At 38.3% G+C, this 15,261-nt stretch overlaps 1 protein-coding gene across 1 annotated transcript in view; it reads left to right on the top strand.

The window, feature by feature from the left end:
* Positions 1 to 15,261, top strand: part of eipr1 (EARP complex and GARP complex interacting protein 1) — a 51,322-nt gene that overhangs the window by 22,130 nt on the left and 13,931 nt on the right. The window contains exons 5-6 of the mRNA XM_081347796.1: positions 3,772 to 3,871; positions 13,324 to 13,460. Of these exons, the coding sequence (XP_081203922.1) occupies positions 3,772 to 3,871; positions 13,324 to 13,460 (237 nt within the window). The remainder of the gene's footprint in view (positions 1 to 3,771; positions 3,872 to 13,323; positions 13,461 to 15,261) is intronic.

The raw sequence follows: 15,261 nt of genomic DNA, 5'->3' as shown, positions 1-15,261 counted from the left end.
AGTTCAGGCCACCTGCCACAAGCTGAAAGTTTGATTGAGAGCAGTCGACCAGTCACGTCTGCCTGGAAGGCACAAGGCCTGCATGGCATCCAAGGGAATTTTGACTGTTGTTGGCGTATGTGGTTGGGTTAGCAGGTTACTAGCTTTCACCAGAGCTATGAAGCTACGGTTGCCCTTAACATCTCTGGTGATTAAGGTAATGTACTACAAGGACGCCAGATACCAAAAGATACCCATGCTGAGTTGGGGGAGGCTGGAGCGTGCTTCCAAATTTTAAGGGGTCTGGTGAACAGCCAGGACCAGAAACCAAGTCCTTGCATCCGTACATGACTGGCAGGTCTCAATGGATGTGACTAAAGGACTTACGTTTATTCTTTGAAACCAGACATTCTTCTGGTCTTTGAAGCAAAGAAGAGCATCCTTCTTTTGGGTGGATCATTTGGAAGAAGCCCATGCTAGGAAAATATTCAAGGGGAAGATTTGGCCAGTGGCTGTTGAAAAAGGGCTTGCTGGCAAAAGTGTATGCTGATTTAGGTAAGTTTGTTTGGGATTTACACAACAGTTTTTTTTTTCAAGGCCCTCAGTGCATTGGCCATAATAGGAACTATGAGAAGGGAAAGTAATATCAAGCTGAAAACCCCTCAAGATTCAAACTTTACCTGGGTGAGGCTGAATGATGTTGATCAGAGCAGCGTGGCTGGGTTGTGTGGTGACAGTAATCGTTTGGCAGGATTTAATGACATTGCCTGAGAAAGTAATGGATTTAGGTCCAGTGTAGAGACCCAAATGTAATTGATGATCCAAAGGTTGGGTATAAGTCAATTTGGAGGCATTTTTATATGTGCTCAAAGCTCATGTGATTTGCACCAAACTAGTCATGAAGTAAAAGGAGCTGGACAAGCAGCTAAATAGATAATTGGTTGTAGAAGGACTTGATTTTCCTTGCACTGTAAACCATAAAGCAGAAGAACTATGCAGTTGCTGCAATATGGTCCACAAAGTTGATCATATTGAGGTTTATTTTATGGACCTTTATACTCACACTTAATGCATTTATATAGTCTGTACGGATTCAGGGGTCTGTCTCTTTGAGTGTAATGAGGGTCTCATATGTGTTTGCTGTTGTGAAATCTGCTGTTTAAGATGAATGACATGTCTTGCTTCCTCATATCCCTGATTCTCACATGGCTCTTGCTGAAAACAATAACACATTATCCTTGGTGTTTGCTTAGTCAGCCAAAGACAAATCCACGCATACCTGCCCTGATATGTCAGAAAAATAAACTATTGTCATTGTTGGTGTACATGTTGATCAAATAGTCAAGATTCTGACGACGTGAGACTAGTGTTAAAGTGCAGTGTAGGGAATGTTCATGTCTTTCACAAACTTTCTCTGTACTCTCTCTCAAATACACATGTGCCTGTTTTGAAAACATGCCAATTTAGGCTCCCCTGAAGAAAATAGACAAAATATCAATGAAAAATGTACGAAATTGTTGTCACCTCCTGTGTTTTATGTTTGTTTTTAGTTTTTCGTCTCACAGAATAGAATCGCTTCATTGTGAAAGCTGGTGGACGCCTCTTAATCAATGCCCATTGAGCACTTTGTGGCCAATGGAGCATTTGTGAGATTTTGTGCATAGGACGTGCTGAGCGAGCAGTGATGGCAGCGTGAGACAGGCTAATGGCTGTGTGATGGGTTATCAGAGCCACCGCTGCTAGATCAATTGGAGCCTGAGTAGAAACAAAAGCAAACTGTGTTATATAGGTCAGTCAATACTTTCAGTAATGATGAAGTAATCTCTGCGATGTTCGGAGGCCAGTCGATGCTTGCACACCTTTTATACTGTGGACATTTGCTACACATGGGTTCCCTGGCAACACCTCTCCTCCTACTTTGCTTTCTTCCCTCAGATCAAACTTGAATCATTTACCATTTACCCAAGCATCACATATACACTTATTCCTGGTTAGTTTTATACATGCAATGTGTTGACACAACACTTCTTGTTTTATTTTAATTAAACAACATACAAATATTTATAATTAAATTCATGTTGTCTTTATTCATTAAAATGCATAAAATCAGCGTCATATGCATACATGCTGTTACAATTCAAGTCTTATCATAACTGGTAAAACCTGAAAGTCAAAGAAAGAAAACATCTGTATTTTATACTGTATTCTAAGTTTCTCGTAAGAAAATGTGAGCATGTGAAAGTCTGTATATTTTTATTTTTGCAAAGGTCACTTTAGGAGCTCCGTATAGTTACTTGTCCAGTGATGAACTAAATATTTAGTTAAAATGTGTTTTTTGTTGTTTCATTAGTCGTGTTTAGCCCAAATGTACTGTATGTGTTCAACTTTGATGCAGTCACACTAATTGAGAGTCATTTCAAATATTATTAGCATAGCCTTTATAGGGACCAGCAGAGTTGAATCATTTAAAATTATTATGACTCTCTATGATATCTCTTTAATTAAAGTCCCCCTTAGTCAATAATTGTATCCCTTTATCCCACTCATCTTTGATCACCAAAATTATATATGTAATCTTTTTTTCCTTGGATTTTTTTCTTTTCTTCATGCCTTAAAATAGCTTGAAGTTAACTAGACACCCTTCCCTCATTTTGTGTATGCGGTTCTATGAATATGCAAATGAGCCCCGCCTCCACTCACTCACAGCAGCTCAGAGATCCACTCGTTGACGATCACACGTTGATCTGATTGGTTACAAGTTAGTTTGTGACGTCAGAAACACCAGCGATTTCAAACCGTGTTTTTGAGACTGTCTTTGGTTCACTGCAGTTTTAAGGAGAAAATACTCAGCAATTGTGTTGACACTAATGAATTTACACATGGTTTGTCTTAAAGGAACACACCGACTTTTTGGGACTTTAGCTTCTTCACCGTATCCCCCAGAGTTAGATAAGTCCTTACATACCCTTCTCATCTCTGTGCGTGCCGTAACTCTGTCTGACGCACCCACCGCTAGCCTAGCTTAGCACAAAGACTGGAGGTAAACGGCTCCAGCTAGCATACTGCTCCTAGTAAGTGACAAAATAACGCCAACATTTTCCTATTTACATGTTGTGATTTGTATAGTCACAGCGTGTACAAATAACAAGGTCACATGAGACACATACTGGGAACTATATTCTCAGAAGGCGAAGCACTGCTACTTCTGCGGAGTGATTTACTCCAACTCTGAGCGAACTCTCTGCTCCTCACCACGGGCTTCTCAGGCGCTGCGAGCAAATCACTCCGCCCAAGTAGCAGTGCTTCGCCTTCTGAGAATATACTGTAGATCCCAGCCCATGTATACGGTTAGAAGATGGCTGTGTCTCATGTGACCTTGTTATTTGTACACGCTGTGACTATACAAATAGTATACAGAAAATAGTAACTTCTACAGAAAGAAGCTATGTATGTAAATATATGCTACTGGTGTGTATGGAAAGTCTTATTATAGTAAATCCAATCTTAGTGATTTATATCCATATTAAATACTCTGATTGCAGATGACATTTTAACTTGTCTTTGCCAATTGTTTTCTCTCACACAGATGTTTTCAGTGTCTCGATGTACTGCATCTGATGTCTGGATAGCTAATGATAATAGATATGTAGACTGTGTAATTCGGTTAATTGCTCTACACCTCATAGCCTTATCAACATCATGCAAAGAGCACTATTCAATCAGTAACTTCTTTGAAATTGCTTTGAATTTGTGGTGAGCCATTGACAATGTCCTCTCTCATGTCTCCTGCAGTGTATTATGGGAGCCCATGGGTGACGGAAAGCGTGTCATATCGCTGGCTGAAAACCACGTGCTGCTCTGGGACCTTCAGGAGAGCTCCAGCAAGGCCACGGTGAGATTCATTATTTTCATAATTGCCGTGTTTCACAGCCCTTCTTTCAGTGCTGCAGCGATGACACTGGCACTGCATATCAATAAGAGTCATCATGCTCAGGTCCTGAACAGTGAAATTCATTCAAAGTTTGCATCTCTTTGACTTTTTTCTGTGGAACACACACACACACACACACACACACACACACACACACACACACACACACACACACACACACACAAAAGACATATTTCGAAGAATGTTTTTTTGTAATAAAATTAAAGCATGTGACCAGGGGCTGTCAAGCTCTGAAAAAAAAATAATAATAATAATCACACACTGTAAGACTTCTGGAGGGCAAACATTTTATAACAGTAGCTTTAAAACCATGCCAGTCTTTATCATTTTCGTCTGTGTTAGTGAAAAAAGTGAACACATGGCCATGAGAATGTTTTATGTTAAATAGCATTTGGGTTTGGAATGACAAATTTTGAATAGGTAAATGATAACACAATTTTATCAGAATTTTTACCTCAATTTTTAACTATTCATTTAAATTATGAGCACAAACCAGTTATTTTATGTTATTTTAGTGTCATTATACTATTATACTTTTTATTAATATTTTGAATTAGTTTTTATTTTTTATATTTTCCATTTTTATTTTAATTGTGGTTAAAGCTTTAGTAATTTTGTTGTGTTTTTGTCATTTTAATTAGATTTTATAGATCTCTTTAGGTTTATAGATAGACTTATCATTTTTATTTCAGTTTTAGTTTTAGTACATCAATTTAAACATGAAAATTATAAACAGATTTTTTTATATTTTATTTCAGTTAACAAATATATTTTTTATTTGTTTATGGTTGTAGTTTGTTAACTATAAAAACCCTGCCATGGACATACAAAGGTTGCAGACACTTAGGGGGTTCTTGTCAAAAAGAGAAAATTTATAAAATTAAGAATGAGACTTATGAAGAAAAATATTTAAAGAACTATCCCTCATTGTAAAGTAATGCATTTGATCTATTTGCAGTTTTTGTGCCTTTTATATAGGCTAAATGACTGTCCTAACCACAGTCTATAAACACACTTGTCAAAGCCACACATTTTTCTAGTGCAGGTTCAAGGATGATAAGTGAATTTACTGAAGGAAATTGTAGCTAGGAAATTGTAATGAAATTCATTAAATTCATCGCAATATGCACACATTCATTCTTAATCTTATGCCTATAATGCTGAAATTGGCTCCTGTTGAGTTGTTTACATCCCTAGACATTATCATTTCTTTTGTAATACAATTGCCAAATATTAAATGTTAAACTACTTAAAGGGACACTGTGGAGAATTTGTGTTTTTGTCGAACAGCGACCCCTAGAGTCGCTGTGGAATACTTGCACTGTCGTAAATACCCCTCCACCCCCCCCACCCTGTACACCGGTACCTGCGTCGGGCATGGAACAGGCACACAGACTCCGAAGACATGATTATTGAAATTTATCTAGTTTGCAAATTGTGCTCGTTTATTTACAACCTCTACGCTAGGCTTATTTATGTCCTGATATTTATGTGAGATATTGAAAACTGTTCTCATGATAATCGCAAGAATCAACGTCAACAGAGTCGTCTGATATCCCTCAGGACTATGTGATAAATACACCTCACAACACCTGAGTTCAGCTGGCAAACTAGTTTGTGAGGCAAGCTAGGCAATAAAACATAATGCAAAAAACACATAAGAGAACGAGTGTTTGTTAGCAAGTCTGTTACCAGCTCTGATAATCGAAAGCTAGCTAGACATATGTGGAAATTATTGGACTGGTCTAATTATCAGCAATGGATGAATGAACAGCATGTAAAAAAATGACATACTACAAGCAAGCGCAACAACATACAACAGAATGCAAACAAGTTTACAAATAAGAGATTTATTTACTGGCCACTTCATGCGTTTTCTCAGATCGGATAGCTATCAGATTTATCAAAACGATTCCATTTACGCCTGGTCACATAAATGTGTTTTTGCGAAACGGGTTTAAATCCGATCTTCAATTCTCGCACTATATGCGGATTTAACGGAGTGCACGTCACCGAAAGCAACATATATGAACTGCATTTTATTGATCATCTGCTAAAATTTCAAAATCAAAGACCGCAATAAGAGAGAGCAGTAACAGCCCTGGTAAGATCACTTCCTTTCTTTACTTTTAATGATGATGATGATTGTGTGTTAAGCGTCTGCGACTTACTTTCACTTTGATTTGCGATAGTTTGCACGTTGGCTTAATGAATAGATGCTCAGCTTCTCATCTGCGGTGATACGTGTTCCAGCGCGTCGTCATATCTGGCAATAACATATAGCCTATAACACACTCTCACACAGTTTTTTTATTATTTATTTTTTAGCATTTTTGGGAGGAGTACAATTTACATGTGGTTTCAACAACCAGATGCATTTACACTTGTCCAGTTTCGTCTGGAATGCGTCTCAGACCTCCTCCTGAAGTGGTTTGAGCGATCGGATTCAAATCTTTCTTGAATGCGTTTCGGAGGGCATTTACACCTGGTCTTTCACGATCGGATAGCTATCCGATCTGAGAAAACGCATGAAGTGGCCAGGTGTAAACAGCCCCCATGACAAAAACATACGCACGAAAGCCGAAAACAAGATAATTAAAATGGATGTCTAATCAATTGAATTTATACATCTTTAACAGTTAAATACTTCATTTTTTTTACAATAATAGTTAAAATATAATTAAAAAAAAATCAGAAGTTCTGTGTTTTATGATTCAATAGCAAAACGTACTCTGTTACTAACGTAACCTCGGTTCCCTGAGAGTAACTGTTCACTCATATACTGTGCTGGCTGTGTAGCTGCACTGCGTTTTAAAGGGGTCATATAATGCCATTTTTGTACAAGCTAATATGATTCTTTAGGGTCTAAATTAAAAGTTTGTAATATACTTTAATTAAAAATTCTCATTAGTATTGTAAGAAAACACTAATTTTACCTGGTCAAAAACAGCTCTGTTTTCAGCACGCCGTTTCAGTGCATGTGTCTTTAAATGATAATGAGCTTTGCTCACCCCGCCCCTCTGTTCTGTGCGTACACCGTTTCTACACACAATTACACAATAACCACGCGTTGTTCATTATAAACGTGGGATTATGAATTATATTGAGAACGTCGTACATAGAAAACATGCCGTAATGTACCCTGAGTGTAAACCTTAGATGCATTCATCGTGAAGCGTGCAACAAGGTTTGCAAATTTCGCAAAGATTAATATAAATACTAATATAAAGGTTAATAAAACATTACACTCACATCTTCTGGAGGTTCAGCAGGAACACGTTGGTACCGATCCGTTTTTTCTCGTTTGTGAAGCTGTCTGGTGTGAAATGATTTGCGCAAACATGAAAGCACATCCCCGTGAGGGAATCCCCGCGTCAATCCTTTGGGCATATCGCTTCAAAAACAAAACTCAGCCACTGCTTCTTCAACGGCTCGGATTTAGAAACATCCAAATGACTGCTGTGTTACCTATTACATCTAAGAACAGAACACCACAATCGCTTAGACGCCATTCTGCTCCAGCATATCAACAATGGCGGACTACTATGACGAAGGCTGTCACAGCTCGCTCAGGGCGGGTCTTGTGTTGAAACACGGCTGTCACTCAGCAATCGCGGGAGGGGCGTACGATCTTATGACGTCACAATATCGAACGGCTTGATTTCAGAGAGGGTCAAACATATAAGGAGATTAAAACAAAACCACTGGATGGATTTTTATCATGATAGGATGGTTGTGTACAGGCACTGCCAACAGACATTTCAGTGCAATCAAGTTGAACCAAACTTTTCATATTTCAATAGCAATACTTTATTTGTGGTTTAATATTCACACACACTTGTCCATATCATGATTTGATTAAGGCGAGACACGGCAGGCAAAAACATTGGGGGTTTTTTACTGGTCAATTTTGAGATTTTTGGATATTTGTCTTCAATAACATGTCTTCTTTCAGACTTGTGGTGAAAAAAAGTCAGAAATACACATTTAGGTCTTTATTTTACTACACTTTGTCTGTTTGCGTTTGTAGATTTCTCATGAATTCAACAAAAGTTGACGTTCTTAATCAACATGCTGCTCCTCGATCGCTGTCTGCTCCCTGTCATCACACGCACCGCTGGAAAGCTCTCTCTCTCTCCTGTACAATGCTGTCGGATCCAAATATGGTCATTTCCTTTTTATCAGCAACCAATCGTGAAAGTAAAACATTAAATTATAGAAAACATTTTTTTCTCATCTTAATGTAGGTAATCAACTGGGAAAGTTTCATGGTGATATCTGCTAGTTAAAAATGTTACCCTATTCACCTGTAGTGTCTCTGCTTTTGATTTATTCATCCAAATTCTGCCAAATTCCATGACATTCTTCATTATACAGTAAATTCCATTTTATGACTGGATTCCACAATGCACCTGATTGGAAATCATAGGCTCTAAAAGCCTGATAGTCTAAACTGAAGGAGGTTCAGCGAGTAAGAAACAGCTTTGCACCTAATGTTCATTAATAATCAGCTGCAGTCGTTACTAATTAATGGACTGCGATGTCACAGGCCTCTGCGAACATAACCTTGACTCGACATTTGACGAGCCGTCACGTGCGAAACACTCTCGCTCCCAACGGAGGCTGGAGAAAAGGCCCGTCGATGACATCACACTGAGCCGCTCCGTGAGGTCCCGCTAATGTCAGCTTTGCATGCAAAGCGAGGGGAGGTTATCGAGTGGCAAGGCCTGCTGAGTGCAGCGTGCCCATTAAAAACCAGAGACAGGGAAAAGAGGGGGAGGCAGAAAGAGAAAGAGAGAAAGAGGATGTTCGGAAAGCTCTCGGCACAGCTAGATTCCAGCGGTGTCGTGAAGAATGCTAATCTGCCTCATGCAAATCTTCCCTTATGCCGCCCCCATCCTCACACACACACACACACACACACACACACTCGTCAACCTCCCCCATCCGCTCATCCCTCAGTTCTTCAGAAAAGCTCAGGTTGATGTGTTTATCACCACGCTGCGTCTGCTAGTGCTGTTCTTATTCGGATATCGCTGAATAAAAGCGAGGCTCACGTTTTCTCCAAAGGAAAAAGCCTTCTCACAAATTGTGATTTCTGAGAAAATAATCAACGGTACAAAAATAAAACACAACAAATATTACAAAATATGAGATCAACTAGTGAGGCCCCTTTCACACTAAGAACTATAACTGTAAAGATTACTTTATCACTGTCCACACCAGCGGACGATATCGTTCTGTTTATTCTGTCACTTTAAACGAGTGATTAATTGGAGATTATGTTGCATCTCAAAAAGTTAAGGGACAAAAATGTTCACTAACAGAAATTCTTTCCCGTATCTTATTGAAACATATTCAATTTGAATTATTCAGTGCTTGCCAAACACACAAACTTCCTTTTTTTTACTTTTAACAGAAAAAATTGCCAAATTAGGCAATGGTAACAGAGAAACAGAGTTTGACGGTAACAGAATTGACCATTTTTCATTTTTAGTCAAAAACTCCACTTGCTAGCATAAATGCTAAGAGAACATGGCACTGAAATCACGATTAAAAGACTTTTAAACAACCCACTGTGTGATCAGTGATAAATTCTCTTTTCCTTTCGGGTATTGTGGTAACAATTTTGACGTTTTACAAAATAAGATTACATTTTTAGAGTAAAATATTTTCTCAGAGAGAGCTCACATTCCTTTCAGTGCTTCAGATCTTATCAGTGAGGTAAAGTGACATCATTTCCTGTGTCTTACATATTTATGGGAGATAATAATTCCACCAATTTAAAGGCAAAGTATGGTACGGTAACAGAATTGACACGAGATTTATGGACGCATTTTTATAAGATAAAAGCTATTTTTAAACAATTTAATGTTGCAGAATTAGGACCCTTTATTTATTTTATTTCGGGATTTTATTAATAAAATAAATGAAATATGACCAAAAGAAAAGTCAAAATAAATATTTTGATTACACAATGATTCATGATGGAAAAAATAAACTGACTAATTCGGACAACAAGAAATCATGATTTTCAGCTATAAGACGCTTTTTATTGAAAATATTATATTGTTATGGCCTGTAACATCTTGTGACTCATGACGATGAGTAACAAATTATTACATTTTTTTTTCTAATTGGCTGTCAATGTTTTTATAGTTCATCTGACCAAAAAAAAATCTTTCTGAAAGTGATTCCATCAATATCGTTCCTCAGTGCCTTTATCGTTGTAGTTGTGGTCTGGACTGCTTTTCTTTTATATTTATAACAATTTTTATATTTTCTTTATCGTTATCATTTTTGTCCTGGGTGCAAACAGGCTTTTAATCAGTATTTTTGTCTTGTTTTCCAGTACAAATATGTAATCATTCTCAAATCTCATTTTCTTGAGAAGCAAAACTACGAGATATTAAGGGTCGATTTACTAACAGCTGTAAACTACTGTCAGGATTTACTTAAAGGCATAGTTCACACAAAAATGAAAATTCTGTCATTATTTACTCACCATATGTTGAACCGACTGAATTTAGGTTTTTATTCACATATAAACATGAATCAACTCACACATCAGTGTTCGCGTGTTCGCTTGACGTGCGAGAACCAATGAGGTTCATTCTCGTGTTACGCAGCACGTTTGAGCTTCAGCAAGAGGTTTGTTCTTGCACGTCGAGCATGTTCGGTTAAGTTTCTGTTTATGTTCACTGATCAATGTTTATATGTAAATAAAAGACAATTCAATCCGTTCATCATATAAAGTGACTGTGTCTATCCAGACAATTTTGTACTAAACCACCAAATTCACAAATCTTTATGAACCTTTTGAAGAGTCAAAGTGGTAGTTGCGTAGCTGTCAACGGAGGGACAGAAAGCTCTCAGATTTCATCAAAAGGGTCTTGATTTGTGTTCCGAAAATGAACGAAAGTTTTGCGGGTTTGTAACGACATAAGGGTGAGTAATCAGTGACAGAATTTTCATTTTTGGTGAACTAACCCTTCAATGCATGCAGTGAAAAATTAGCGCTGAAAAGTCGTGGACGGTTATTTTTGCACCTGACCTTAATGGATATGTATTTGTAGGAGTTTACCTTTCAGAAATTTATAGGAGGTTTGCAGTAGTCAGTTTATGATATTTGCTGAATTATTTAATTGGCCAAAAAGCATGTCGTTCTAACCCATAAGTACCCATTAGTAAACCACAGTCACCTGATTATCATCACCTCTGCTTGTTTGTGACCTTACGTGAAGATTTGCCACTCTTGGTAGATTGCGTTGGTCATTATGGAAATGATACGCGTTTGTGTTCTTTAATGTGTGCATTGTCAGTCTATCAGCCGCAGAATTTTACACTCCCATCAGTTGAACTCGAACGCTGATTTACCCAGGTAATCTGGCCACAAGACTTGTTTTCTGGAAAATGTGTAATATTTTTGCTTAAAACAAGAAAAGAATATCTGCAAACAATAAGAAAAATAATTATTGAAAATGAAATTTTTCACATTGAGTGTGTTTAAAATGCTGTCGAGGTTGCCAGATGATCAAAAAGTGGATCAGTTGTTCAGTTGTTGTGTAATTGTTTAGTAGCTCAGGCTGCTGCTTGTGCTGTAATATTGAGTCTGTTTTCTCTGTGGTCAACTGAGCGACAAATCCTGAAAAATTAGCGGTAGAGGTTCAAAGAGCGGGAAAATCTGCTTCTCTTACAGCATTCACAACTGAGCACAAGTAACAAAGCAATCAATAAATCAATCAATCATCTGTGATTATTTATTAGATAAAGGACCAGTTTTGATTCATTTAGAGTTGTCAGTGTTTTCCATTGACATTTCAGATATTTGCGTCAAGTATATTCTGGTTTTATCTTAGCTCTCATCTTAAAACGTGCCTCTACCTACAGTATATTGTTGCAAAACTCCAAAATACATATGTACCCATACATGCACTTCACTGCAGTTTCCAGCTGAAAATAAACACTAAGGCACCAACAACGTTTTAAAATAAATTCTGATTATATTGGGAGATTATTGATTAATAAAGACTTTTTGTGTGGTACTATGTTATGACCTCAAAACACTTTTAACATTAGTGCATGAATTGCTTTGGCTTTTCTGATTAAGTAAACTTGCTCAACAAAGCACAGCATTGCATTTATGATGTGGAGCATCCGGGTACAAGTCCTGTGAAACACGAATCACGTTACAAGAGCTCATCAGTGGGTGGTGCATTATTTTCAAACGCGATACAGCTTTAAACCCTTTCACTCACTGGACATTTCGTTCTCGAACTGCCACAATACGCACAATGACCAACATTATAAAATGTTGCCAGATTCACCTTCAAACAAAACTGAACACGCCTTTAGCGTCACTCACTGGACATTTCACTTTCACTTTGTCATGAAAGGCTAGAAAAAAAAAGACGATCTAAAATATCATTTTGCAGAAATGTCGCCATATGCACATTTTTCAAATGCACCTGAGTTGCATTTGCTCCATATAGGAGAATTGATAAACAGACCTTTAAAGAGAGCAACAAGGTTGTTAATTGATGGTAAATGCTTTTATTTAAGCCATCACTTATTTTTTAGATTGTGGAATTCCTGGTGAAAACTACGTTCATCCCGTCCCCTCCCCCGATGTAAATTCGGGACTTTGTGCGTTCCTTCTCCTTTTCCCTCTTCTTTGCTATTTGTTCATTGGAACATCGTCTCTTTGGTTCTGTGTCGGCCATATCAAAATTCAAGAGAATATAATACTAACGTTAGTCATTGTCGTTGTCTAGGACATCTCTGCTCTAGCTAACTTCCCTCTTCATGCTTCTCTCTCCTCCACCCCCCACACCCCCCTTCATGTGCACGTGCACTAACCTCCCAACCCCCACCCCCAAATCATTCTTGTCGGTTATTGGCTGGAACACTGTGTGTTATGTTTCGTGGTCCAGGCTGGCCCAGTTTTTTTTTTTTCTTGCCGTTTATGGAGCCTGGGCTGTCTACAGAGACCGTGTTTGTTTACAGTGTGTTCAGGGGACAGGCAGCTAGCGGATAGTGAGGAGATGTTTGCTGTATGTGACAAAAAAAATTCAGCCTAAAAAAACGTTTGACATCGCTTAGAGCACCTTTAACACAATAAATAAATCAGAAACAAACAAGAACATCAAGTTTGCATTCTCTGATATAGTCAAACACCTTCATCAAAAACACCAATGGACTGTCATGAGTTGCAGATGTTTTCGTTTTCTCTGAAGGTTCTTCATTCTGAACGATCCAGAAAACAGCAAGGTCTTCCCAGGCCGAGGGCACCCTCTGCATTGAACTCCCAGTATAAACAGTGCACTAGATTGCTGGTGAATATGCAGCCATTGATTGAGATGTATTGAGATGGATCGATTCTCCTCCCGCAGATCTCGAGCAGCGCCACCCTGGAGGGAAAAGGGCAGCTGAAGTTCACCGCAGGCAAGTGGAGCCCACATCACAACAGCACCCAGCTGGCCACAGCCAATGACACCGCCATCCGGGGCTGGGACCTGCGGAGCATGAGGTGAGACGAGACGAGTGCTAAGCCTGGTTTATGCTTTCTCAGCGCGAGTCTCCCCAAAAAGACGAGGCGTTTATACTTGAAGCGCCCGCCATTGTACTATTATGTGAAACAACAGGGGGCGACTCGGAGTAATTGTCCTCTAAACCATCAGGAATCAGCGGTGAGAAGAAGTAAGGTACACACGTGAATGTTTATTTTAGTACACTTCACCAAAACCACACTACAAAAGAATCGTGTAAAGCTGTAAACATTGAGATTATTACTCGTGACATTAGAACAAAATAAATGGATATGAGAACGTAGCCTTTACAACTAAATTAACGATATCTTACATATTTTCTAATTTCACTAAACATTTTCATTTAGTTTTTGTTAACATTTTTATAAAACATGGACCTTTTGTTTTATGTCTGCTATTGTAGGCTCATTTAGGAAATGTAAACAACTAATTTAGACGCACAAACTGGGTGCCGGTGCAGTTAGACGTACATGCTCGGCCAGATTCGGCTTGAAGTCGTGCATCTGCGGATGCGGAGCTGTGCGGAAAGTAAAAAAATGTGAAATGGGGTCTCACACACTCAACGCGCACGACCGCCCACACCGCGATGACATCGCACCTTCGCGCTCGTGTGGACGCGGCGTGTATAAACCAAGCTTAATTTGGATAAACTGTGCATGGCTACTTGGGCTTGGTTTGTTTCAAAATCCCAATCATCAGAGCAAATATTCCAACTGCACAAACATAAAATATTGTACCAGACTGAATAGGAATGTGTTTTTGTTTACAACAGCGGTTGTGTGCATGCTTTTCTTTGAATATGTAAATTAAAGGGTTTGTTCACCCTAAAATAAAGTTGTTCCAAACCTGTATGAGTTTCTTTCTTCTGCAGAACACTAAAGAAGATATTTTGAGGAATAGTGGTAACCAGAAAGTTGACGTTAGTCATTGACTTCCATTGAATTTTTTTCCTACAGTGGAAGTCAATTGAGTCTGTCTACTGTCTGGTTACCAATATTGTTTAAATTATCTTGTTTTGTGTTCAGCAGAAGACAGACTCTCACACAGTTTTGAAACAACTTGAGGGTGAGCAAATGATGAGAAAATTTTATTTTTGGGTGAACTATCCCTTTAAGCTTGTGATGGAAAATGGGGTGAAGAAAAAAGTAAACTGCTAATGGAAGGCTGTCTTTTGCAATGACCCAGAACATCCTATCATTCACAACAAAACTACATTATACTATTGCTTTTAGATCTCTCTTCAACTGCCCAGCATGAAACTGAAGTTGCTACCATCTTTTCTTCCATATTGTGACGTATATTCATGTGAAACTTCTGGAACATGAAAAATGTGGGCGGGGCTTGATTTTGTCTGTGGGGAATTGATTGGATGGTTGTGGTTTGCTATTGGCTGATCTCATGTGAGTGACAGGTTGCTCCGCCCTTGTCATCAGAGAAGAGAAGAGATGCTGCAGGAGGGAGGGGAAGTTACTTTGATTAAATATTAAGGCACATGGATAAAAAAAATAATGTGCACACATTTATAATAAATACTGCAATATTAAAAATTGAAGAAAATCCATGAAATCCAACTGATCCATCAAATTCATGGTGACTTTATACCACACAAGACTCATAAACTTCATATCTCTTTAAAATTTCTCTGTTTGAAAGTTTAAAAGGCTAAAATATATTTTGTTTCTCCTTATAAAAATAAATTCTGTGGTGGTACTATGATACATTATTACCATGTATACCATAGATGGCCTTTAAAGTATAGTTTAAACTTTTGGGGTCGATAAA

Source organism: Scardinius erythrophthalmus (assembly GCF_964197995.2).
Source record: "Scardinius erythrophthalmus genome assembly, chromosome: 19".
NCBI classification, from domain to species: Eukaryota; Metazoa; Chordata; class Actinopteri; order Cypriniformes; family Leuciscidae; genus Scardinius; species Scardinius erythrophthalmus.
This window is presented reverse-complemented; position numbering and strand designations above follow the sequence as displayed.